General features: G+C 34.3%; 2 protein-coding genes across 5 annotated transcripts; one reads left to right on the forward strand and one right to left on the reverse strand.

The window, feature by feature from the left end:
• The first annotated feature begins 3,947 nt into the window (after positions 1-3,947).
• Positions 3,948-12,021, forward strand: LOC128163919 (transmembrane protein 106B-like). 4 transcript variants are annotated; one of them, XM_052827609.1, is made up of 8 exons: positions 3,948-4,126; positions 5,495-5,728; positions 6,291-6,414; positions 7,003-7,066; positions 8,330-8,495; positions 8,759-8,955; positions 10,595-10,648; positions 10,878-12,021. In XM_052827609.1, exons 2-8 carry the CDS (start codon positions 5,564-5,566, stop codon positions 10,975-10,977), a joined length of 870 nt encoding a protein of 289 aa, XP_052683569.1. In that variant the 5' UTR covers positions 3,948-4,126; positions 5,495-5,563; the 3' UTR covers positions 10,978-12,021. The 4 variants fall into 4 exon arrangements, with proteins under 4 accessions (XP_052683569.1, XP_052683570.1, XP_052683568.1 ...); XM_052827610.1 differs by having other exon boundaries at positions 5,532-5,728; XM_052827608.1 differs by having other exon boundaries at positions 3,952-4,126; positions 5,514-5,728.
• Positions 12,022-13,642: 1,621 nt separating this feature from the next.
• On the reverse strand, positions 13,643-27,747 carry LOC128163078 (calcitonin gene-related peptide type 1 receptor-like). Its single transcript, XM_052826550.1, has 14 exons — positions 27,459-27,747; positions 25,564-25,682; positions 24,967-25,052; positions 21,446-21,890; positions 19,811-19,926; positions 19,346-19,437; positions 18,502-18,640; positions 18,046-18,196; positions 17,601-17,679; positions 17,005-17,086; positions 16,824-16,906; positions 15,962-16,097; positions 14,863-14,904; positions 13,643-14,296 (listed from the first exon to the last, which is right to left on the reverse strand). Exons 3-14 carry the CDS (start codon positions 25,012-25,014, stop codon positions 14,015-14,017), a joined length of 1,695 nt encoding a protein of 564 aa, XP_052682510.1. The 5' UTR covers positions 25,015-25,052; positions 25,564-25,682; positions 27,459-27,747; the 3' UTR covers positions 13,643-14,014.
• Positions 27,748-27,780: the final 33 nt, after the last annotated feature.

Genomic DNA, 27,780 nt, shown 5'->3' on the forward strand with positions numbered 1-27,780 from the left:
TTTAGATATTTTTTGAAGTCGTACATTTTATGTATTCCTACGCTAGAGTTCAATATAGTCTCGTTCAGTCAGACGCTCGGCTGTCTCCGTAAATCTCCGACAAGCAGAGAGTCTCTCTTGCTTGTCGGAGATTAACGGAAACAGCTGAGTCTGGTTTCACGAGACTATAGTTCAATTTTGCTTGGGTCCATACAGTTTCTCATAACTATTTCGATTATTGATACGTAGTTTGATGGAATAATTCTTTGAATATTACACAACATGATTCATATATTTCACGCAATTCCTATGTGAGAATTCATATTAAAAAAAATGTGCGTAATTCAAATACAAATAGTGGACAGCTTGTCATGCAAAATAACATATCGTTGATTTTGTGAGAATTCATTTTAAAAAAATGTGCGTAATTCAAATACATATAAGGAACAGCTTGTCGTGCAAAATATCATATCGTTGATTTTATCATATAAAATAATCGATAAAATCAACTCCCGTCAGTACTTCAGCACTTTGATTTTCTACTCTGTTATCAATTTTTGGTTTGTTATTATTACATGTTTTTTCTTTTCTTTCTCATTTTTTCTCTACACTACATATACTTTTTTTCTATTTTCATCGTTAGCAATTAACCAGTATTTAAGGTCTTCCGTTTCCAACGGAAGACCTTATTGTTTTCGTACTGTTTCTTATTATTATTATTATTATTTTTTTCCACAAAATTTGTGCACGCGATATCTCGAAAACTATTCGGCCAATTTCGACCATTTTTTCACAGATGATTGCCAGTGGTCATAATTCTAGAAGTTTTTTGAAATTTTGAAATCGTCACTTCCGGTTCCGATTTACGGCCGATTTTGTAAGTTTTTACGACCCATTTTGTGCAGACATAAACTCAGAGACTATAAGAGATATAAATATGAAATTTTCAGGATAGGTAGACCATAGTTTGAAGATGTGCAGAACGTATTTTTTTTGCGCCAGTGGCGCCATTCCTTTGAGCTCGCCTAGGCTCGAAAATTGGATACGAATTTTGCATCAAAAACTTCATACATTTTGATCTGTATCTTTTTATCAGTTAATATTTTGTTAAGACATATATAACAAAAGTGGTAGATAATCAAAAGTTCTTTCCAACAAATTTAAAAAAAAAGGGGCTGGCCCCTTTATTTAGGGGCCAAAACGCTTATAAACTCTAATACAAATAACTTAAAAACGATAAAGATTTTGTAATGCATTATAGAAGCAAAGTTGTTGATCGTACCAATATCTATTAGAAAAAATCATTGCCACGCCCATTTATTACGTAATTAGGGATTTTTAGGGGCCAGAGTATTTAAACTTTGACGCAATATAACTAGAAAAGTAAAAATATTTTGTTAGACATCGTAGAAGAGAAAATGTTTGAATTTATGATTTAAATCGATTCCACTTATCACAACACGAATTTCCGTCCCCATTAGGGATCTAGAGGGCTGGCCCCTTAAATATTCAAACATTTGTATCTCAAAAATGATAAACAATTTTTAATAGATGTAAGAACAAAAAATGTTAGAATTTGTAAGACCTTACGATTGAATTCAAGAAAAAGGGGCTGGACCCTTAAATTAGGGGCCAAGACACTCGTTAACTCTATTACAGATAACTTAAAAATGATAAAAATTTCGTAATGCATTATAGAAGCAAAGTTGTTGATCGTAACAATATCTATCAGGAAAAATCATTGCCACGCCCATTTATTACGTAATTAGGGATTTTTAGGGGCCAAAGTACTTAAACTTTGAGACAATATATCTAGAGAAGGAGGCATATTTTGTTAAGCTTTGTAAAAGAGAAAATGCTTGCGTTGATAATTCTAATCGATTCCATCAATCAAAACACCAACATCTGTCCCCATTAAGGATCTAGAGGGCTGGCCCCTTAAATATTCAATCATTTGTATCTCAAATATGATCAACAATTTTAGATACGTGTAATAACAAAAAATGTTAGAATTTGTGAGACCTTTCGACCGAATTCAAGAAAAAGGGGCTGGACCCTTAAATTAGGGGCCAAGCCACTCGTTAAGTCTTTTTCATATACCTTAAAAACCATAAAGATTTTATTATGCATTACAGAAACAAAGTTGTTGATCATAACTATATCAGTTTGTAAAACGCATTGCCACACCCATTGATGACGTAATTATTGATTTTAGGGGACTAAACTCTTAAATCTTTAATATGCAAAATGTGAAAAAGCAAAACACTTTGTTTTGCATTTTAAAGGATATTGACAATCGTATACATTATCTGAAAGGGAGTGTTTGAGGTGGAATTCAGAAATTTTATTGATATTTTAATCGTATCGTTTAAAAATTGAACGGAAGACCTACTCGTTACTCGTAACGAGATCGTATCTAGTTTTCTATTCTTTTTTTATTTTCATTTTTCTATTATTAGCTATTTGTTTTGTTTATTTTTTTTTTTGCACTGTACCTCCTTCTCATGCTATTTAAAATATTAATCTATTATACAAAATTCAGTTGCAATATATATATATATATATATATATATATATATATATATATATATATATATATATATATATATATATATATATATATATATTTCTTAAATTAAAATTATACGATACATTTATTGTCAGTACAAAAATTGGTAAATGGGTGGATAGATATGCTGTTTAATGAGCAAACAAGAGAAAAGCAAACCGGATTTATTTTTGTGTGAGAGAATAAATCAAGCACAGAGAAATTCACCTTATTGGAGATCCACCTCCGCCCCGGCCGGGGTTTGAACTCTCGACCTCTGGAACCCATTCTCCTAGCAGTGAGCGGCCACCGCGCTGACCACTGGGCCATCTAGGCAAGACTAAAATCTTGCTTTCGATGACGAAGGGAAACTAGCGCGCTGGTCGCTCACTACACGGTCGTTTGAGATACAGGTGGAATGCAGTTAAACGACAATCTGAGAGGATCGGGACGATACACATTGCATAGATATATACATATAATAACCACAAACATTGCAATAACTCATCAAAATAGTGTGTATATATATATATATATATATATATATATATATATATATATATATATATATATATATATATATATATATATATATATATATATATATATATATAAACGTATCAATTTGTTTACCCTGAATTGATAAGCGCTACATATACAGAGAAATGTGATACATAATTATATGCAATATTTTAACCATCCCCCCCCCCCCCCCCAAAAAAACAAAAAAACAAAAAAACAAAACAAAACAAAAACAAAATACCCCCACCCCAAAAAAAAATCAGTTCCGTAATCATGGTGATTGGTTTTTTTTTCTATAGACTATTAACTATGATTTCAAATTCAATTGATCATTTGTCTATAGATTTAAACTATATATCATTTTGTAAAGAGAATTCCATATATATCTTAGCTTCAGAATCTGAGTAGAAAACTACATTTTTATAAAAAGCTCGTCTTCTTTTAAAGGAGACCAATATAAAGAAACGCTTTTTTGATGAGATCTTTATTAAATATCTATATTGATACTCAATAAATCAAGTTTTTGATAGCAATAACTCGGTTTGCTTAATTAGTGAAAATTTTCTCATTAATTATAAGGCCGATTATTAATTGACACTATTTAAATGTATATAGTCATATGAACAGTAATATTTATCATTGACAACGTTAAAAAAGGTTTGCTATAGGCTAGTTGCATTTTATTTTCTGAATTATTCAGTTTATATATCACAGCAGGAAAATATTCAGTAAATTTTCATTGAAATACTACAGTATTATGTTTATTAAAATGTTCAAGGTTATTGAAATGATATACGATATGTAATATTTTTTGTCAGAATTTTTACCTGGTTTTTAAGAAATTTGACAGTGAAATAAAACAAGCTAAACGGAAGAAAAAAATATGTCCTCTCCAAAAGCGACTTTGTTCAGATCTGCGTTGACTTTAATCAGACACTGCGTGATTGATTGGTAGCTCATGGAGGGTGTTCAGAATAAGGGGGAGGTTATCCTTGAACGTAAAACTTGTCACGTGATGTCAACAAAATGGATTGGGGCTGACAGGCACAACTTGAATTGACTAGGCTAAGTATACAGGTATTGCTCATTAGATGTAACATGGCGGTGTATGTCTCATGGAAATCACAAGAGTTAAAGTATTCATTAATACTATTTTGATCGAACGTTTTATTCAATATCTTTGAAGGAAAATTATAGAGGCTACCGTTACGTGCGCTTTTGAAATCATGCCTATAACACATGTATCAGTCGAATTTAAAAGTTAACGATGTAATTTGCATATCCATACTTTTCAAACCACACAGGCGTTGATTTCAGATTCATGAACACGTGTATTATTGTACTCAGTAATAATTTAAACATTGGAAAGCTGTCGATTCTTGTATTGTGATTGGTGTTGGGACGTTTTGACCCTCTGAGCGTTTCGACCCGGAACCTTTCGACCCAAGGATCCAAGGGGGGGGGGGGGGGGGTATTTGGTTATCTTACACTTAATCACAGTGTTGCAGAAAATATTGGGTCAAGTTTATAAATGATTTATACATGCATATACACACATTTGTAAAACACTCCCAGGACTGGCCTAAGACTTATTCCCAAGTACTCTATAATTATTGCTGTTTCTGAGGTCAATCATCGTATTAGAGGGTGGAGCTAAGAGTGAAAACCTATATATGCTGTTGTATATATAGTAAATTCGAAAACACGTGGGCATGTCACAAGGACTGACAGAATGATAGAATACCTCTCTCTTCTTCTGCCCTACATGTATAGATACATCATGGAATGATGAAAATGTCACAGCAACTTTATCTGCATTATTAAAAAAAAATTAATTAGTTATAATATACATGTACCTTGTACCTTATTATATTGAAAGAAAAAATTAACAAAAAAAAATATTTGGAATTCAGTGGTTAACGTACAATTCCTAAGCTAGCTTACATACTTTACCTATTGATTTTTTAGGGTAGGATTGTTGATAATGATTTCTTCATTTTTACAAGTTAATCCCTGTGACTACTAACTTGTAAAGCACAGATTGTACAGAAAGATGCATAAGTATTAGCATTCTAGATTATTGATTTTGGGAACTTTATATGTAATCATTATAATACTACATGTACTATATACATGTACATGTTTGACAACTGTAAGGAACACTTGTTACATGCCTAATATTTTTGTGATTTGCAGTAATGATGAGTTTAGTAGGTGTGTTTATTTGACAGTCTTTAATTCATCCATTCCTGAATACAAGCAGTATGATCTCAGAGATTTATGCATGCACAATGTCAGTGAAATCTTGTTGTTGTGACCATAAACATGATAAATCCAGATATGGATGTAAAATCAAGATTAAAGCATTGCATCAGGTCAGTGGGGCTGATTTAAATTTTATGACTGCTTTATCTAAATTACATGTTGTATATAAAGTTGATTTAGGTTGTATCTCCATTTCTAGACAACTCATTAAATACAGAGAGAGACTGCAGTAAAGTGTGACCTGGAGAGATGTCTGGTGAGTATGAGAGACTGGTAGAGACGTCAGTGACCCCCAGCCCCCCAAGGGACGGGGGTGAGGCTCAGCAGGAGACCCAAAGCCCTCCCCAGGGGACCCAAAGCCCTCCCCAGGAGAAGACAGGGAGCAGTGTCAACATGGATCTAAACACTGAAGAGGTGAGACTGGAGACAGGGCTTGGTTATAGTTACACAAGAGAGAGAAGGGGGGGGGGGAGATGGTGAGAGAGAGAGAGAGAGAGAGAGAGGGAGGGAGGGAGAGAGAGATGTATATAGAAGATGGACATGGAGCATGTTCTTGCCATCGGATATATGAATATACCCTCCAATGAGACCAAGGGTTGTGTTGAATAGTTACATTTGCTAATAAGACAAAGTTTAATAAAGTTACACAAACTTAGTGAGAGACATGCTTTTCCCCCCATTTTTTTTTAGAGAATATAGAATAGTTCAATGTATTAATATTAATTAGTATCCTGGATTTTTGTGCCTTATATATTCAATTCAATTAATTGTTTATTGACATCACCATATTGGCATACAGTCAAAATGAAATCAAATGACAGACAAAAAATATTATAACATAAAGGCTATAGCATGCAAGACAATTTTATACAATTCTTCATAGTCCCTGGAACTGTTTTCTATGCATAAAGCATTTATTTAAGTAGATACTTAGATGTTTTGTAATATTAAAATCACATGGAATAACAATTTTCAGTCACCTTCACAGGGACAACCCCTCAGGAACCCCGCGGCTGTGATAAGGACAGACGGATATGTGGAGCTGCTGAGAGGGAGGGTGCCTTGTCCCACCTGTCGAGGGGCGGGATCTATACCTAAAGGTACTGTAAACAACTGGCTGAATACTCGTACCTAAAGGTACAGTAAACGATTTGCTGAATCTGAGGGGCGGGATCTATACCTAAAGGTACTGTAAACAATTGGCTGAATACTCGTACCTAAAGGTACTGTAAACAATTGGCTGAATACTCGTACCTAAAGGTTCTGCAATCCAAGAGCTTCATATATATAAAGATGCTGTAAACAACGAGCTAAATTTACTGTACAAAATGGGTTCAATACCCAAAGATACTTTTTAAAAAATGGGGTTAACAAAGTAACTGTAAACAACATGAACATAATGAGCTATATTCCTATTTGTTCTGTAAACAGTGAGATACATTTTAAAAGATACTATAAGCAATGGACTACATTTCTAAAATCTTGCACATTTATGGACTTACAAGTTTATACAATGTACCTTTTTGGAGTTAAAAAGATAAAGAACAATATTTGTGATGATAACAATGCTTTGAAACAACGTGACTCAATGAATTGTGTAAGAATTCTAGCCCACATTTTGGAAGAGGGAAGGGGCACCATTAAGTTGATTCCATTCATCAACAGAATCTTTTTTTACCTTTTAACAGAGCAAGAAAACCAGCTGGTGGCCCTGATTCCTGTCCAAGATGACAGACTGAAGCCCAGACGGACGTAAGAATTTATAATTTATTTTGGATGTTAAATTTTTGGTGTATTTATGACTATTTGATATGAACAGTGTATATGTATGGGAAAGTGTGTCTCTAACCAGAATATGTACTATCACAGATGTAAAATAATGTCTTTTAAACATGTGTATTTTGACTGTCTGTTCCTGAATTGGACATTAGGTGTCTGTGTCTGTCCCTGGCTATCACAATAAGAGTCACAGTACAGGACATACCTTATAGCCACAGTCAGTACGCAATTTCTTATACTGAGACTCTTTGAACTAGGTGTATAGGTCAGTACTTTGACTTATTCTGCCTATTTTGGACAGGTGTCTGTACATATTCCTATGCACAGCCAGTACTTGGGTTCCTGTACTCTCTGACTCTATGACTTACATGTACATGTATATATCAGTACTGAATCTTAGGCCTAAAAAAAAAATTGTGTGTTTAGGGTAACACTGATGAAAAAATTAGGTTAGGTAGGTAGGGATTTTTTTTTATTTTATCATATTTTTTTTGTATGAATCCTAAGAATGTATGTTTGTTTCATATTTAAAAACATATTTTTTATTGGAAATAAGATAAAATTCACAATCGGATAAACTCAGATGTTTAAAAATGGTAGGTTCGGGCCATTTTTTTTAGGTTAGGTCAGGTTACCCGAAACACACAACTTTTTTTTATAGGCCTTACTCTGCCTATATTGGACAGGTGTCTGTACATGTACATATTGGACAGGTGTCTGTACATGTACATATTGGACAGGTGTCTGTACATGTACATATTGGACAGGTGTCTGTACATGTACATATTGGACAAGTGTCTGTACATGTACATATTGGACAGGTGTCTGTACATGTACATATTGGACAGGTGTCTGTACATGTACATAATGGACAGGTGTCTGTACATGTACATATTCCTGGCTATCACAGTCGGAGTCAAAGTACAGAGCATGTTTAATAGCCACAGTCAGTACATGATTCCCTGTACAGAGACTCTTTAACTTGCTGTAAACATATAACATTTGGCTGTGTATTCTTTTAGCATTTTTGGCGGAAAGCAACTTCTGCTAAATCATGCCATTCCTATATGTATAAGAATATGCACAATCAGAAATATGCTAATTCGAATCCACCTATAACTTGTTAAAAATTGATTTTCCACCAGATATTGTACACACCAAATATAAACCAAATATAATACATTTACAGTGCATGTATATGTCAGAACTGTGACTTACTGTGTGTTTATTGGACAGGTGTCTGTGGGTTTCCCTGGCTATCATCGGCTGTCTTCTAACTGCAGGACTACTGATATTTTTTATGTTTCCAAGAGATGTTAAAATCAGCAACAATGTTAAACTTCTCCTGCCAAAAAATCTAACCATTGATCTCAAACATGAGGCGGTCAATTTCATTGTTGAGGTGAGTAGTTTTGTATGGCAACAACTGAAAACTTTATTGTCGTTTTAAATACTTTTTTTTTAATGAGTAAGCTCTTTTCAGGGTTTTCTCATCTAAAATATTATTATAAGTATTGGTCGTCACTGATGCCCTGGTATTATGATATTTATTTTTCACATCATTTAGCCATTTAATTGATTCATATTCAGTCAGAAAATTACTGGAACACACCTATTTGTGTGTTATTGTATTAATTTAAATGTACGATTCAATTCTCCTTTCAGAATCCCTTCAATATTACAAACTCTAATTATTTTCCTGTGAAAATATCATCGGCCACAATGTCGGTGGTGTTTGCAGAGAAAGTGCTGAACACAACTACTCTGTCCATGGATAAGACTGTCCAAGTCCGCTCTCACAACTCCTTCTCAATTCCTATAGGTATAGCCTTCAACAAACAGAATGGACTGGCCCAGTTAGTGTAAGTATTGGTTTAGCGTTTGACAAACAGATAACAAACAGAATGGGCTGGCCTGGTTAGTGTAAGTATTGGTATAGTGTTCAACAAATAGAATGGGCTGGCCTAGTTAGTGTAAGTTACCACAGACCTATTGGTATTATAGCATTTTACAAACAGAATGGACTGGCCCAGTTAATATATTAAGAAATCACAGACCTAACAGTATATCATATAACAAAGAGAATGGATTGGCCCAGTAAATGACAGTTTTAAAGCTGCTTGGTCCGATTTTTTTGTAATTACAGTATCAACATTTTTTTCATACAAATCATTTATCTTAGAAAGTTATGGACTTTCTCCTATTTACACCAGCAGAATCAGTCTCCTTTCAAAGTTAGAAATATTCAAAGTAATTAAAAATAATTTTTCTTTGGGCAAACGAAAAAACAAACCAAAATGCATCACGGGAATGTTTAGAAAAGGAAACTTCATGGTTTCGTCCCCCGAATGATTGGGGTTATTCGACCCGCATGCTATGCATCGATTGTAAAGCAAGCAGACTTTAGAAATATTGGCTAACAGAACGTACACATGTTTATTTGTAATTTGTTTGATCATTTCGATCTTTATTTAAAGCGATGTCAAATTCGTAATAAAACCATTCCCGTCTCATCGTCAGGGGTGAAATTTAACATGAGGCGAAATAACGCGGCACCTTTTAATGTCGTTTGTTTTGTTAGCAAATTTTGTACGTATTTTTCTTCATTGAATTTTGGCATAATTGACAGGTAAAACTACTGCAATGTCTATTTTTATACATATACTAAGCACAGCCATCGTTTAAAAGCGTGCATAAAATTTGATATAAAATCGGACTAAGCAGCTTTAAGTACACATAGATTTATTTAGTAGTTTTGGTTGAGAAAAGTTTCCATTGAATCAAATGCATATGCATTCTAAATACATATAATTATGTGTATCATGACAGTAATTTGATCAAAAGGGGCAGATCCCTTCAAGCTACTAGGCGGGATCATCAGATCAAATTAAACGCGAAGGTAAACTTTGATCTGATGATCCGCACCTGGCAACGAGATGTGATCTGACTATTCTGTAGATTTTTTATTTAAAGTGAGGAATTAATATCTGTGTAAAACCAAAAGAAGCAGATTTCAAAATCTCGCTTTTATTTTTTGAGAGGTGAGAACTATAGTTCCACATTCGTGATGTTATATTCTCGAATTTTGATACAAAACAGTGGAATTGCGAAATTAAGTTTAATGTGTAAAATAAGGAATCTACAGTAATAAGAAAGGAAAATTGATGAGTAGAAAATGAATGTTGTTTAAACAATGCTTTTCACTTGTTTAAAATGAAATTTCCACCAAAGATATCATGATAACTAACTGCTCAATCTGATTAAAATAAGATCTTTGATCCGCTCTGACAAATGCGATGTCGCTACACAAAGATCTGATCTTTGTGTAGCGACATCGAATTTGTCAGAGCGGATCAAAGATCTTAATTTAATCAGACTGAATAACTGCTATAAATGATCTCATTGACTGGCTCTCTATGCAGACAACTGTGCATTTTAAACCATGATGTGTGTAAATCCTGTTGTGTGATTTGACATTACATTATTCTTCTTCGTTTTTAGCCATGATTGTGCAGAACCGTACCCATTCTATCACAGACGAGTCATGTCCTTTTCGTGAGTTCAAGACCTATATTACTTATCTCAAGATCTATTACTCTGTGTAAAAAAATTTGTCATAATGGGAAATTTCTACACATCATTAAAATGTTCATTTCATCACCATTTTGATTTATCGTTTCATTGATGATGATATGTTGGTATAAAGATATTAATATAACAATGATATGAGGTGGATTGCGTTCAAGTTATAAACGATGATGAGGATGATGTTGTATCCTTACAGGGTCACTGCCAGTTATAACTTCCTGGGTCGGGATGAGGAAGCATCATTAAACATGTACACCCAAGTCAGTTGTGGGAATGATACACTGCGAGTGCCGTGAGACCGTGTTGTCTACAATAAGACTGCTCCTGCCTCTGTCGTCAGGAAGTGCCATTCTGGTTACTAATTTCAGGGCATTGTCTTCTTTTTGTGTTTTTAAATTTCATTTTCAAGTTTATTTTGCAGTAATGTTATTTTTATAAGAACAAGGATATGGATTAATTTGTAATCATGTAATTGTCACATTTACGTCCAGTATATGTGACACACATGTATTGTAATGCAAATATTTTTAGCCTGTGATATGGTTCTTGTAATGTAATGTAACAATGTAATACGCAACAAAGTAATACCACATGTATTTGTGATTTGTGATATTATACCTCGTGTCAAGATGTGTTCACTAGTCCACACTTAACTGTCCCTATCAGATCTGTAAGTATTGTACCAGCCAGCTCATATTTCCTAGTGAGATATTTTACTGTAGAAAGGTTTACTTACATATGCTTGTAGGAAATTTAGTGAATTCATGGCTTCTTTTACTGTGCTTTGTATATAGAACTGTTTTAATTCTTGTTGCACAGTGGTATATAGATATACTGCTGTAATCTTGTTAATGTGAGATTACAGGGGCAGGTTGATCAAGTTTTTGTGCTGGCATTGACATGTAGGGCTTAACTATTTCACTTCGATTCAACTGATCTGTTTTAATTTCAGTAATTATAACTGAAAGTGGCATGGGATACCTCCATAAAATAAACAATAAAATCAAGCATCTTCCTCAACAAAAATTGTTACCAGCTTATCGCAATACTTTAGAGTGTTAACTGCTATTAGGCTGTAAGTCATGAGTTTGAATCACACTGGTGCTTATAAATTTTACCTTACCGAAAAAATATATTAAAACATATTTTTTGGTCAATTGTGGTAAAATTTGAAAATTCTAAAATGGTAAAAGTACAATATATTTTTATTATAATGTACTTTTATCCACAATAATATCCACGGGTGTCCAGTACCACCTTAAACTTTATTTTGACAAATCATCATGTGTAGATCTCGAAGGGAATGGGTTCCCTTTGGAAAATTTAAATTTATTAAATTTGTTAAAAAGAGGCCTCTGCCCCTTTTTGCTTTACATCCTTTATTTTGACCAGTCTATAGGTCTTGGATTATAATTATGTACATGTAACTATTCTTCTCCCATCTCTCTGTTTTGCTTCAACAGAATATCAATTCACAGTAAATGTTAATGACAATTGTCAAACTGTTTGTTTGCTTTAAAGTAATTTGGTTGTTGATTGTGAGCATTTTGATTCAAACGTACAAGAAGAGTAGAATTTTTCACACAGCTTTTTTAAAACTCTCTTTGAATCTGACTTTAAAGAATTCTCTCAGATTAGAAAACCACGCTAATAATGTAGCATAATTCCTGTTGTGCATTTGTAAAGAATTGAGAATCCCTGTACGTTTTTTATTTGTGTTTTTCTGTATTTATTGTGTATATGGTACTAGTATTAAAGGTTTGATGCTTAAAAGTTTTGCGTTGTGTTTATATATATGAGAAAAAGAACTCCAAACTATTGTTGTTGTGCATTTCGAGTGTCTGATGCATATTGAAAACGTAACTTTTTATCCAGTGGATTAGTCTAATCAATGTAAAATACAACTGTTACAAGAGCTTGGACTTTAAATGGGATATTACTATCAAATACATGTCATGTATCTTCAACTGTATCTTCAAATATCAAAATATACTGTTGCTGAAGAATGTGATATAATTTTATCAAATTTTATTTCGCGTACTTTTTTCCAATCCAGTAACATTATATAAATAGTGCCTGTTGAGGTGTCAATTTCAACTGTTACCCTCCCAAACAGGCACTATTTATTTTATTATACTGAATGTCTTTATTTTAGAGAAATGTTAACGGAATATCAACTGCGTCTAAACCAATCAAATTTCAGTATTTAACATGAAAGTATAATAATTAATTTTGTCAGCTGCACTGAGTATAAACAATACCTACCTTTCTAACCACAAACTTTCTTATTGGTGGATTCAATTTTTCGGAGAATGTAAAAATCACCGGATTACTCATGATTGTCAGAAATGGTCTATTTTTATGCCAAAAAAATGTAAACGCAAAGTGAAGATATTTTGGGTTAGACTTTATACACGTAGCTACAGTGCATACGATATAAACGGAAAATTTGCAATTAATGACGCACAAAAAAAGATGTTTTCGGGTTGATGGGATTTGTGTTGTGTGTTTGGTTTTGTACACTGGCATAGAGATTGATGAAAAATATTTTCTGAAAACAGTTAAAAGAATAAATGTCAATGTCTTAAAATGAATGTGAAATGTAAACATTAGCAACAGATAATTATCCGTTGACGTCACTATAAAGTGAACATGACGCAATACAAAACACAAAAAGTTCCAACTACTTAAAATAAAGGGAACATGTCATAATTATCTGTGTGAAACATTTACTGCCATCACACTTATATTGGAAAATAATTGGTAATATTAGTGACATGAAATGTAAAGGTTTAAACCAAATGATTTTACGATGTCTTTTGAGAACTTAAAAATAAATATGTCAGTATGGAACATTTAAACCTCCCGTGAGGCCCCTCGACCTAAAATAACGGGTTACCATAGAGACATACTAAAACATCACAGTAACTCTAATTGATGAAGGACGGTATTTAAACAATCAACAATTTATTAATGAAATTAATATAATTCAGATGTAACAGTAGCCAGTTATTACAGCCAAGCAAGCAAAACAAACTTTCTGTCCTAGGCTGTAAGCGTATTTACAGCAAAAATATGCTCCGGGTTTTTTTTCTGAGCACAAACGAAACAACGTCAAATCTGACAGGGCAAACAAGAAGCCTGATGGTGCTTTGATTGTATTCCTTTGTATGGAAAGGATAATGGTGTAAATTTATTGTCTTGAAATTATTCATGACTTCTAACCATGTTGTGACCGACATTATTTTAAACTCCACAACACAACCAACTCTTCGGTCGGTTCTTGGAAAGACCTGTGGCAAAAAACGTCAAAGTTCTCCCAGCGTTGTTCGCTTATTGCACGTGACCGTTTTCTTTGGTTTCTATGGTTTCACATCCATGGTTGACCATTCCGTCCGCATGTATCTCTTCCATTGGAATGTTGTTTTTCTCAGCCAGTTTCAATGTATCGTTCAAGTCGTGAAAAGACGAGACGTAAGGGAGGCCATTTTGGTGGATGTTGACCGAGGACGCCGAGAACCGGCGGGTGTTTGTCTGTGACGTCAGACTTCTCCGTCTGTCTATGCTCTGCTGAAGTCGTACGTTGTCGTAAGAAGATTTTATATGAGAAATGACCTACAACAGATTGAATTAATGATTAATCAGCCTCACTATATCAATTCACGATAGCTGCGATACTGTTCTTTTGCGGGGTACATGTATTTCCATTGTACGTATTCCGTTATGCAGTTATATTGTTTTCCAAATAAAGAAAAAAGGAAATTGAAAATTAGCACTGTAATCACGATCGAGGATGTCTAATATATCTCAGAAGAAATGAAAATGTTGAAGAATAGATGATGAAGACCTACTGCATTAAATACTAAAATTAATTGCAACAATGTCCTCTAAACCGGATGTTGCCTAATCCGCCGGCCAAATTTCTCAGAACCACCCTCCGCCGGATTAGAGAAGTTTTACTGTATATTGATAATGTATTCAAGCGAAGTATTAGCTCGCGCACACAATGTAATAAAATGACGTTCTGAAAAAGTTGCTGTTGCTGTTTCATGAAAATGTCACATTTCTCCAAACTAAAGCAGCACCACCATGGTTATCATGAATAAAGTCAAACAATTTAGATCTGTAAAAGGTTAAATCCACATTGAAAAAAGGGTTTATATGTAATAAATAATTCTTACCTCGCCATTTAAAAAACAGAATATCAGTGCGACCATGATTCCCTGGAACAATAATAAAACAAAATATAGAGATCTAACTTAAAAGTAATCACTTTATTTTACATATGCAGTCATGTACGTATAAAAGAATCTAATTACATGTAACGACAAAACAAATGCAATAAATTGTTAATCATCAATGTGTCATATAAATTATAGATGTATAGAAGTTATCGAAGTATATTATGCTTTTAGGCATTTTCTAATTGTTAATGACCCCGCCCACCATACAATATATACAGGTGTATATATGTCAAACCTATACCTGAGCATTGTTGATGACCCCGCCCACCATACAATTTGTGAAGGTGTATATATGTCTCACCTTTACCTGAGCATTGTTGATGACCCAACCCACCATACAATATGTGCAGGTGTATATATGTCACACCTTTACCTGAGCATTGTTGATGACCCCGCCCACCATACAATATGTGCAGGTGTATATATGTCACACCTTTACCTGAGCATTGTTGATGACCCAACCCACCATACAATATGTGCAGGTGTATATATGTCACACCTTTACATGAGCATTGTTGATGACCCCGCCCACCATACAATATACATAGGTGTATATATGTCACACCTTTACCTGAGCATTGTTGATGACCCCACCCATCATACAATATATACAGGTGTATATATGTCACTCCTTTACCTGAGCATTGTTGATGACCCAACCCACCATACAATATGTGCAGGTGTATATATGTCACACCTTTACCTGAGCATTGTTGATGACCTGCCCACCATACAATATACATAGGTGTATTTATGTCACACCTTTACATGAGCATTGTTGATGACCCCGCCCACCATACAATATGTGCATTGTTGATGACCCTGCCCGCCATACAATATACATAGGTGTATATATGTCACACCTTTACCTGAGCATTGTTGATGACCCCACCCACCATACAATATGTGCATTGTTGATGACCCTGCCCGCCATACAATATACATAGGTGTATATATGTCACACCTTTACCTGAGCATTGTTGATGACCCCACCCACCATACAATATATACAGGTGTATATATGTCACTCCTTTACCTGAGCATTGTTGATGACCCCGCCCACCATCTGGAAGAACTCGTAGCCATCCTCGTCCGCTGTCGGCTGGTAAATCAGGAAAAACTGATGGAGCCCAAACAGAGGGATTAGGATAAAGGTGGCCTTCAGAGCCTTCCTAGATAAGACAGAATAAATACTGCCTTCAGAGCCTTTCTAAACAAATAACAATAAAATGTAAACGTGGCCTTACAAGCAAGTCATGATAAACAAGGCCTTCAGTGCCCTCCCGAAAAAGTCATGATAAGAGTGGCCCTTCGGTGCCTTCCTAAACATATTTTCAATTAAAAATGACTTTTAGAAGATTCTGTCCTAAGTTTTATTTTTAATATTGTGCACATGTAGTTGCAATAACAATTTTCTGTGATCACTGGGTAGTTGAAAAGATATGACAGTTTAGAGTTGATAACAGTGAGGATGTGATGGATGTGATTACAATGTAATTGCAAATAAAGTGTGAATATTATTACAGTCAGAGTAGATAAATTTACAATACAAATGTGATTATAGTACAATTGTAATTACTGTTTACTTGTGAATGAATTGTAAATGTAATTATATTGTAAATGTGATTGCAGTGTATATGCAATTATAGTGTAAATGCTAAACAGTGTAGATGTGATTAGAGTGTAAATGTTATTACAGTATAAATGCAATTACAGTGTAAATTTGATTACGATGTACATGCGACTACAATGTAAAGGTTATAACAGTGTAGCTGTTATTAAGCGCAAGGGAAGTTATTACTGTGAAGATGTGATATCAGTGTAAAAGTGCTATACATTTATCATATGACAATGTAATTCCCATTACATTGTAGAGGTCTTATCAGATGATGTCTCACCTGAAGTTACTGGGTTCTGATGGTAACGTGCGTACCTGTCTGATCAAAATCCGCAGAATGTTGATGAAGAACACTAGATTTAGCTGAAAAAAATACCAGAGAAATTGTAAGTTTGAATCATTAGCAATAAAGATTTGATATCAATTTTAATTTAATCATGTAATGAAATGTGTAAGCTTACCACTAGACAGAGTATGGTGGGAGCGAATATAATCCAGTATAGACCGGTCTCTGCTGATGACGCCGTGTCCAGCCAGCAGTAACTACAAAACAAGCACCTGTTATTACATCCAAATAACGGAGAATCATATACATATATTAAACTGTGTTATAAATTACGGTTTTTAGACCTGTGCTACAAAATACGTAAACATGTTTTATAAAACATGTTTATCTACAGCTTACGAAAAGGCAAATATCTATCTATACCATGCAACACCATATGTGAAAATATTGTATCACAAACAGATAAATCTTTATTACATTTAGAATTATAATATTTTTTTAAAACATGCATGTACATTATATATGTATATACCAAAATTTGTAAACCTAAATTACGAAATACCTAAGAGTTTTTTTAATATCAAAAACATGTTCACCTATTTACAACATATGTAAACTTGAATGTATTAAATTCACTACTAGTATTCAAATGAGCATTAATAAACATGCAATATTGAATTAATGATATTATGTTCATCGAAAACACTGCTATATCTATTTATAAAAAAAACATTTTTGAAGCATATGAAACAACGTAGGTTAGATACCTACTCCGTTGATGAGGACGGGGATGATTTTGAGGACTCTATTTTGATGCTTAGGTAAACGAGGATTAGAATCACCGGTGTTCCTTAAAATAAATCATAACAAATTATTTTAAAAAGGAAATCATCATTAAATCATTCTTAAACATTTTTTCAGTCAGAGGTTCTGAATATTTTACTGTTGGTAATAACATTTTGCACACGCTTTTATGCTTGTGTCATATTGTAAAAATTGAATTTACTGGGTATGTGTAAATACAAAATTTACAACATGACACTTGGGTATATACACAAGGATGAAATTAACCGTTCTTTAAAAATAAAAGATTATGAAATTTTAATACAAATTCTTCCACCGTATCTATCATCTATATAACCTCTGTACGTTGTTGTCGGTATAAATTTTCAATTTTTTTGCCATTAAATCTGATGGACAAGATCATGGTATTTACCCCATCCAAAGATATAGTAGTAAATCAAAGTTTTCTGTCGTTCGAATGTCTTGATTAATAGTCTATGTAGGAAAAACCCCTCACACAACATCCAGAAAAATGGTGCCGACCATCCAAAGCGATTCATGATGTACAGGAACTTGCATCCAAGCTATCATGGGTTCAAATATAAATATATTAAGAGTTATTAGAAATAATTACAATTTCTGACGTTTAGAAATGTAACCCTAATGAAGCTACCATGGGACTGAACAAAAACGTCATTTTTCTAACATCTTGCATAAAATTGGCAAAAACAAATAGATAGATGGTAAAAATTCAAAAAACCAAAGGAAGGCTGTGCTTGATCACCTAAACGCGTGACTGGACAAAAACGGCTTATTTTATAGCACCATTATGATAATCATGATTTTAAGAAGGTATAGATTAAAACAAGAGAGTGAGTTGGTTATTTACATCGTCCGTGCCCTGGGATCCCTGTTCGAGTCTCCTGTAGCGGATGGCCACATCCCAGCAGAGCTCCAGCACCCCCCTGACCAGCAGGGACAGGAACAGGTGCACGTGTAACTTGATCCTCTGCTGTATCCTCAGCTGTCTGTAACAACAATCATGGGTAGTAATAATCTACAACTGTCGTGTAGGATGACAGGGCTTCTCATAGAATAAACTATGTACAATGCACTGTAGATTCCGAATAAGGGAGGCTGGGTGGTAAAAAAAAATACAAAAAACCATCAAGTCTACCTTGAATTTTTAGAAATGATGTTTTAAACTTTTATTTGCTAAAGAAAAATTCCATGTTCTTCTTCTTAAAAGATCAATACAGTATAAAAATTAATGGTCACTACCATCGATCACTCTTTAATGCGAGGAAGTAATAACCTTGCAAAAACGTGGATTTTAAAATGTTTAACAGATGCAAACTAAATGAAATTATGAAATTTTAAAATTTACAACACGATAAAAAAAGGCAGAATAGCAGAAATAAATAATCGCGTAAAATTAGGAATATACATTATTTTAAATATATTCTATTAGGACTTTAAGTAACTTATAGTTAAATATATTCTATTAGGACTTTAAGTAACATATAGTTAAGTAATGAATTTCATTTATACATAAGGTATGTTACTTGAAACAGTTTACCTTTTAATTATTATCTCTTTACTAAACAACACTATATAGCCTCAAAATTCATATCTTAAAATTTTAAATAAAATTGATGGTTAGTTTGTTGACCATCCAGCCTCCGTTAGCATTATCCGGTGAGGTGTGTTTGCGGCAATAGAGCAATGTTCACCTGTAAAACAGAAGAATCCCAATGGAGGAACACAAGAGCACGAGTCCAACACTGTTTACAGAGATTCGAACCACTGTCACTTTCTTGAAAAACTGCAAATATATTAAGCATCGTTAGAGAGAGAGAGAGAGAGAGAGAGAGAGAGAGAGAGAGAGAGAGAGAGAGAGAGTAGGCTACATATTAAAATTCGTTAATTGCCAACTTTACTATAACAGAGGACTAAAATACTAAATCTTACAGAAACGTTTTTCAACAAATCGTTAGTTTTTGGAGATATCCATCTTACTTCATGTAGGTAGTTTACTTACAAAAGATTTTATCTTCCTTGTCTTTTAATTACGTAAACAATAATAATATGAATTTGCTTATTGATAACCAACGTTGATTTGGCTCTTTGAAGATGTCAGTTAAAAATGCCAAAAATAAACAAACTTTATCATATAAAAGTAAAATCTCCGCACTCACGTCAATCTTGTCCTGTAGGCCCCGCCCACTCAGACACTGGCTGTAGTCCGTGTGTTCGCCCACTGTGACGTCGGACCACCACGTTCCTCCCTCCGTGCAGTTCTTAACAGCTCTGGCTACAACGAGGGGCAAAAAGTTAACAAAAAAATATGTTATAAATAAATTATGAAAATACACAAAAAATTGAAGAAAAACTTTAAGCGTTCTATATCTTGTTTGTCCGATTATTTTCGCGATGATCAAATTTTCGGGGTTTTTTTCGCTAATATGTAGAAATTTTCTATAGGGTATTGTATGCTGTCGGAAACACTGCAATTTCTCTTTCTTTTGAGTTACGGGTACTTTTTTTCAAAGTAACCTAAATCTTGTCTGTTCTAGTTCCAGGTTATACATTAAATAGATATTGAGGTCTCAAAGCGATCAGAAACACTGTTGTTGAAATTGAATGTGCGGATGCTTCTTTTTAAAAAAAAATTCTAAAAAATTGAATCCCCTACCATTATATTACAAGCTTTTAAAATTTATGAGGATTACTTGTGAAAATCAAATCATGTTAACACGGAAACTGATATAAATCCGGGAGTTTGTCCGTGTAACGTGGCGCTGCTCGCCGCCTCGGCGCTGAGCTCAGTGTATACATGTATATAACACTGTATATAAACCTGGGGCTTGGTTAGACGGGGATCGTGTGAGACCACTCCAGATCAACAGCTTTGTCCGGACGAGCTACAAGTGTCTGATGACGACTGTTTCTTTATTGATAGCGAGATATTAAAATTCCCAGGTGTTGACAGCGTTGCTTCATAAACCTTCTCCACGCGTAATGATTCAGGACTTTGCGCTATTTGGGCAATTATCGACACGTTTCATCCAAGAGCTCTTCAGAGCTGAAGTGGGTCTAATCTCGGCTTCTGTTCTTGTAAATTATAGCTAGTAAAGGACACTTTGATATATCAATATAAATAAAAATACGTCATATTTAAAATATCACCGTTTTAGGGTGTTAAACATTTGGAATTAAAAGATTAAAAGACGCAATTACATAAAACTAAAACTGAATTATACTTAGTCTATCGCAAAAAAGATAAGTCGCAATATGGAGGTGCCCCATATCTCCTTAAAGTTTAATTTAAAAATGATGGACAAAATGATGCAAGAATAGGCCAAAACATACATGTATATTGCTTGAAAGTATAGTGCAACGATCTCAGACATCAACACTGTGAAACATGTATTATTTTAAAGAAAATACGTCGCAATCTGGAGGTGTCGCACACATCCTTAAAGTTAACTTTGAATGAAGCAAATAATTTAAGGAGAAAATCATAAAGTCGGAAGCCCTAAATTCGTTACGGTCCAAAAGTAGCGCCCCCCCCCCCCATATGTTTTTCTTGCCCTTCTCCGGAGATTTAGTCCAAAATTTGCACTGATCAATGATTTACTTATTCAATGAAGAAAATAATGAATAAAATGTTAAGTCTTACAATGAAATATGTCCTATATATGTTTGGTATAATACAGTCATTTAGTGTCACAAGTTTAAACAAGCGATTAATATAGCACAATGTCATATTCTTAGGGTAACGACCAATGGACCGTGGGCCTCTGATGATATACATGTATAGTAAGACTTACCATCCGCGGATGAGTATTTGAGGAAGCTTGGGCACGCCTGACTGACAACGGACCCCGCGGGGGACCTGTCCCAGCACAGCCAACCATCCCAGGTCCCCGGGCACTGACCCACTGCCGCGCGGCGACTCGTGTTCTCCTGTTTGTGGGAGAGACAACACTCCCACGCACTGACGCAGCAAGCAGTCCACTGAACGCACTTGCTTGTACTTAAGGTACTACACACGTAGTCCATGGTGGTTTGGTTTTCATGTGTGGGACACACAATCTCGTTCCGTCGGGTGTGGTTCAGACAGATCCCCTCAGCGTCCGGGGAGGACCGGAACTGCGGCTTATCGTGGGATTTGACCAGGTAGTTGTAACACAGGGTACAGGTGGTCTGTCGGTAGGCAACGTCAGACAGGTTGTTGTTGGATCGAACCCTGCAGTACTCTGATTTAACAGCGACCTGAAACATAAAATTTCACTTATAAACGATACTTCAGTTAGCAATTATAGCTCTCATCTTTCGTTGGGGAATTCAAAGACAGAGAAATTTGAATGTATGAACTAGTGAAATTTTGAAAAAGTTCATATATATGTATGACAAAAATGATAAAAACCAAAAGCATGAAATAACAATGAATCGGGCGCCAGATGGCCGGGTTATCACAATGTTACAGTTTATATCTACATTATCCAGTGTCTTTGTCTGTGATAATACTGCGAATCGATTTTGTAATGTATAGTCAAATATAGTTCATCAATGACTATTTTAATATTGAATCGTACAATTGCTGAAAATAATATAGGTATAAGTAATAAGGAATCATTCTTTGAATATTATGAGGTGATCAAATATATACTGTCGGGGGTGAACAAATCTATCATAAATTTACTTAAGCCTTTCGGGCTTTATTGGATTTGATCATCACCGACCATAGTTTTTTCACCTCATAATATTCAAAGAATGATTCATTATTCCTTAAATAAACCTCTAATTAAAAGTTGGGTTTGTGAGGTGCTTTTATTATTGGATTAAGGTTCTCTTAGGGTTCACTTTTAGTAATTCATGCAATTAAAATTACTTAAAATTTTGTATAAACGATAAAAAATGTACACAGGCGTAGAAATAAAAAAAATATGTCTGAGTTGTCCAGATAGGATAAGATAAGATAAGATAATTTTATTTCCAAATTCTGGGCCCTTTTGGGCATACAAAGGTACATGTAAAAAAAAAAACAAACAAACAAAAAACAAAAAAAACAAAAAAACATGTTTTCATTGTTTTCAAAACTGTTCAAACTATATTTATCGACCAATCTCGATATTCAATGTAGTCCACGACAAAGATACATTAATATCAGAAAAACGAAAAAGAATGAAATTTACATTTTTTATTATTTTTATCATTCATTTTTTAATTCTAAAAAAAAATAGAATTGTAAACAGGAAATATTTTAACTAAAGTCTCACTGGCGAAGTTTTATATTTCCGGCTAGTGATTCGGTCTGTTGTTCATACGCGGGCAAATTGCAACTGATATTTTCATTATTCAAACTGGGTAGATCTGATTTTGTTCATATTTACATGTATACCATTAATCAACTGCAAATCTGATTTTTTTAATATTGCAAATATTCATCACGGCTGCCATTCTTTTCATTACGTCATCAAAGTTTAATCTATCGCCATTAACAATTAAGACAAAAAGATTTCTAGAAGCACCGGGACCCCACTCTATGGCCACCTTATGACTGATGAACGAGTTGTCAGCAAGTAAATGATTCCTGGCCGCTATATCTATGTTGTAATGTGCCAAACAAGGCTTAAACCAGCTCAGCAGACGACACCCGCCTCGTCCTCATGTCATGTAACCACACGTGCTCCATTAATAACCCCGTCAGTCTCTGTCAGTGAGCGCTAATGTTCAAAACAGCTTAAGATTCCGTGTAAGGAGAATCTCGCTGTGTACACAATGTCCAAATGTTGGTTTAATAGTTCGTTTGTCTCTTTCCGCTGATATTAGCGTAATTCCAAATAGATATCACGATATATATACCTGCTTACCTCGGCGAATCTTACGAAATGCGTGATCTTATATTGGCATTTTGAAGTTACTGTATAGAGAACGATCAAAGGGAAAATTGAGTAAATTTTTTGTTGTTAAAAGTAATGATACACTGTATCTATTGTTCAAAATTTTTTAAAATTGAAATTTTAAATTGTTCCTTAGTCGAGCCACGGTGTGATTTTAAGATCACAGAATTCAGAGAATGCTTATTTACATACTTAATCCAGAAGTTTATATCTTATGTAACAAATGAGAAATAGTAGCAATTAAAGACTCCTAGAAATTTTGTGTTGCATACGAAATTCTGCGCATTGGCCTTCTCATATTGTATAAGGCCGATTATACCTGGGGTTCCTCTTGTACTTTTTAACTAACAAGCTAAGTTCGCATGCCCTCTCCCTAAGACCTAAAAGACTTTAATATCTGCACCAGGCAATCTTTACAGTTAATCTTTAGAAAATCCAACTATTTTGCTAAAAATCAATTTAAAAGATCTCTTTATTGACTTTCCGCCCCAAAACCTGACCCCTCTTGCTCGTTTGGAATAAAGTCCCCTCTAGATTTCATTATACGTACATCCCTTGCTTTCTTGATCGAGCCGGTATGGTTAAGGATCTTTACAAATTTTGATGCAGATCGTCCATTGTTTAGATAAATTCCTAGTGTGGTCCAAACAGTGTTAACACGTTGTTAGAATTAACCCAAACAAGATCATTATACCCAATCAGTCAGCCCTTCTGTTACAGCACATGTAGGGATGGTATTTGTGAAAATATTTTTTTTTCATTAATAACATTCTATTGTTGGAGCACAGGCACCTGACGTTATATATTTTCCTCATGATGAAAAAAAAATTCCCCAACCTAATTCTAACGTATTACTCTATTAGGTAGGGGGTATATTTTTTAGTATAAAAAACATATAACGTCAGGTGCCTGTGTGTTGGGGATATACAAATCACAAGTAATTATATTTTGAGAATGTAAAACCATGTATACTAAGATAGATATCATATCACTTGATAATATAACTACATGTATCGTTAATCCAGCAATCGGGGGAAAAAACCGGCAAAATTAATGACCACTATATAATATTCTCCTTTTGTAAAATTCAGAAGCATGAGACAGATTATAACAGTTAAAAAAAATTTCAATTCGATTGTTGAACAGTTGTTAGCATATTAACATTAATACAATGTTTTAAGCCTAGTTAGAATCTTTAACCAAATACATACAATTACCTAAACATATGACAAGCAGATATATATCGCACATGGATATAAGAGGGAAGGAAAAAGGGGGAAAACATGGATCTTTTCTAACTTTTCTGTTCGTTGGTAAAATTTGTTTATTCTTCAAGCATCATGTGAAGTACCAAAGGCTTTCGACCATTTAACAATTATATATAATTCTTTGGATTCTTGGTAAATAGAAATCTCACTACTCTGATATCTACATGTGGTACTTACCAGACACAGAGACAGTAAGGTGACGAGTGGACGATAGAACCGCTCCATTGATAGGTCTTCTCTATGGTGAACAGAGACGGGGCAAACTACAAAAGACGACAAAATCTTACTTAAACATGTAATGCAATGATTTTTAATATCTCTGTCTGTCTGTCTGTCTGTCTGTCTGACTGTCTCTCTCTCTCTCTCTCTCTCTCTCTCTCTCTCTCTCTCTCTCTCTCTCTCTCTCTCTCTCTCTCTCCAGAAATATGTCAGACTTCATAAACTACATGTACAAAGGCCAACAAATCTTAACTTAAGAACAGGCGATGAATGCATTTTTGGGAGGTAGTTTCTACCCTCATATTATTCTCTCCCACTCCATCTCAATCTCTCACTTTTCTCTCTATTCCTATTTTCTTCCTTTTTTGCGATCACAAAAACTTTAGTGTTTTTTTTATAAATCTTTTAAAAAAACCCTATCAATGAACTAATTTATCAAACCATCAATAATGACTGTTGAAATAAGTTATATCTAATATCTACAGGATATCAGGACGCAAATTTCTTTTGACTAAAACAATACCAATTATTTTTCGTTAGATTGAAAAATCTTACCTTCTTACTCCAAGCATCCGCGGGACCAACTGAATAAAGCAGACATTCTAGAGGCGCTAATATGGGTGTTCCTGGGTATGTTCTGTGGGATTATGATCCCAAAATACCTTCCAGTAATCCTAAAAACAATACGGGAATTATCGAGTACAAAGGTAGCGTTTCGGGGTCCTCCTATTTTCCTCAGAAAGTCCTAGAACCGCTGACAGATCTATACGTGGATAGCGAGGAATGCACCAAATCACCAGATTCCTTATTCTTTAATTTTAGGAGAATGTACTTTAAATCTTGTTTAAATTTGGAAACATTTTGATACAACTGGCTTAACTCTGAATATATTTTTAACTTTAATATCTAAATTAAGTTTAGGAGTCTATATGTGTTATAGGGTTATCAATCCTGTTGAATTGTATTATATACCTTCTCTTAAAACGACTAGAGCTAAATCCTACATGTATCTTATTTTCCTGTCTACGACCGCGCACCCCAGCCCCCCTCTATCCACCCCACCCATCCGGCAACCTTATAGGTATATACGTTACTATGGGTTTACGTGTAATTGATCTTCTTATAAAATTATTAAGGATGCCCCTAATTACTTGCTTAAAATTCAATTAAAACATATTTGCAAACAAAATCCGTGGTGTAATCATTGTGTTTTTTCCTTAATTTTACCTCAACTAATTGTTCAGTAATATGTTTGATTTTTACGAAAGTACAGTGACCGAATTACGTGACCATGTAAAACTCGGGTGTTAAGATCTGGAATTGTTTGCTCTTTATGTCGAGTAGACTTGACAAAGTCGCTGATTCGCTGATTACTGTTTTGAATTATCAGTATTTTAAACTAACATTGTATAGGTTTTTGTAGGAAAATAAACACTCGCCTGATAAATTTTATACAAAAAACAAGATTTATTGTTTTCGTAACATAAAACCGCGATAGAATCTGGTTTACTTATTACGTATGTAGATCATTTTCAATTCGCGCGATTTTACATGCGCGGATCCATTTTTTTTTCCGGCCGGAGAGGGGGGGGGGGGGTGGTTCGGGGGATAATTGTGTTTGCCCGGGGGGGGGTAGATACAATTTCGGTAAATTTACTATGTGAATGTAATAAATTTGACTTCTCCGGAGGGGGTGGACCATCACCCCCCGACCCCCTGTAGATCAGCGCATGTATCATTTTCGTCCATGAATGATCTAATATTTGTTTCCGATACATAAATATATTGACCATTATATATTATATTTTTTCTACATGAAATAAAGGGTTTTGCTTTTTTCCGCAATGCTTCCGTTATATAATTGTTTTAAATATCATATCAATTGAATACCATTAATGAGTGCAGCATTTAATTTATAAAGATAATACAAGAATTTTAATTTTGATAGTAACGGGTTTATGAGACTTGCATAAAGTGTCACTGAATTACAAAGACGAGTAATGAATTTGGAAGTTGGAATCTTACATGGATTTATACAAGAATTTATTACAATGATAGGATAATCTACCGATATTTTTTCAATTTTGTTTTTGCGATTTGAAATTCATTCTTCATTATTTTATCATTAAAACTCACTTTTTTATATTAAAAACTACTAAGATTTTATTAATTCAAAATTAAGATTTAGAATAATTCATAATAAGCAATTTTTTCGTATATAATTCACCAGTAGTAAAATTATTTAAAAACAAATTATTCAAAAACCAACGTAAAAATAGAAAGGGGTACCTTTTAACTCTACCTACGTGAAAAAAGAGAAAACCACCGAAAAAATAACCTCCTTAATCTTTATACAAAAAAAGAAAACGCAGATGGTCTACGCTTCATAATTACGCAACACAAGACGGGGGATATTTAATTTGATAATGATGAGGGAGGGGTGGATTTACCTGATGTCTGCCTGATGACGCTGTAACGCCCTGGGGTGGTCATCTACTAAGCTCTCTCCAAGTGACCCGAGTACTTGGATTATTGTCGGGAGATCCCTCAATTTGCCCAATCCAAACCAATAAGTTGGTTATGCAGTCAATAAATAGTGATCCCTGGCAGTTATCTGGCAGAATGCTCTATACCTCATTATGCACCGAGCCGTTTGTTAAGTAAACTTTATAAATTCACTACCGGTAATTTGGTCTCAAAACACAAGTGAAGGGATATCTGTGTATCCACGGTCCCGATCTAGATAACGACATCTGAATGCTGGCACGGCGT

Source organism: Crassostrea angulata, chromosome 9 (genome assembly GCF_025612915.1).
Source record: "Crassostrea angulata isolate pt1a10 chromosome 9, ASM2561291v2, whole genome shotgun sequence".
Taxonomy (NCBI): domain Eukaryota; kingdom Metazoa; phylum Mollusca; class Bivalvia; order Ostreida; family Ostreidae; genus Magallana; species Magallana angulata.

Bases quoted from the DNA above. Each gene is read 5' to 3' on its own strand.
- LOC128163919 (XM_052827609.1), top strand. From the start codon at position 5,564: ATGTCTGGTGAGTATGAGAGACTGGTAGAGACGTCAGTGACCCCCAGC. The intron at 7,067-8,329 runs GTAAGAATTTAT...TTTATTGGACAG, and splicing joins AGACTGAAGCCCAGACGGAC to GTGTCTGTGGGTTTCCCTGG. The intron at 8,956-10,594 runs GTAAGTATTGGT...CTTCGTTTTTAG, and splicing joins AATGGACTGGCCCAGTTAGT to CCATGATTGTGCAGAACCGT.
- LOC128163078 (XM_052826550.1), bottom strand. From the start codon at position 25,014: ATGGAGCGGTTCTATCGTCCACTCGTCACCTTACTGTCTCTGTGTCTG. The intron at 18,641-19,345 runs GTGAACATTGCT...TTGTTGTTACAG, and splicing joins GGGATTCTTCTGTTTTACAG to ACAGCTGAGGATACAGCAGA. The intron at 16,098-16,823 runs GTGAGACATCAT...TGTCTTATCTAG, and splicing joins TCAGAACCCAGTAACTTCAG to GAAGGCTCTGAAGGCCACCT.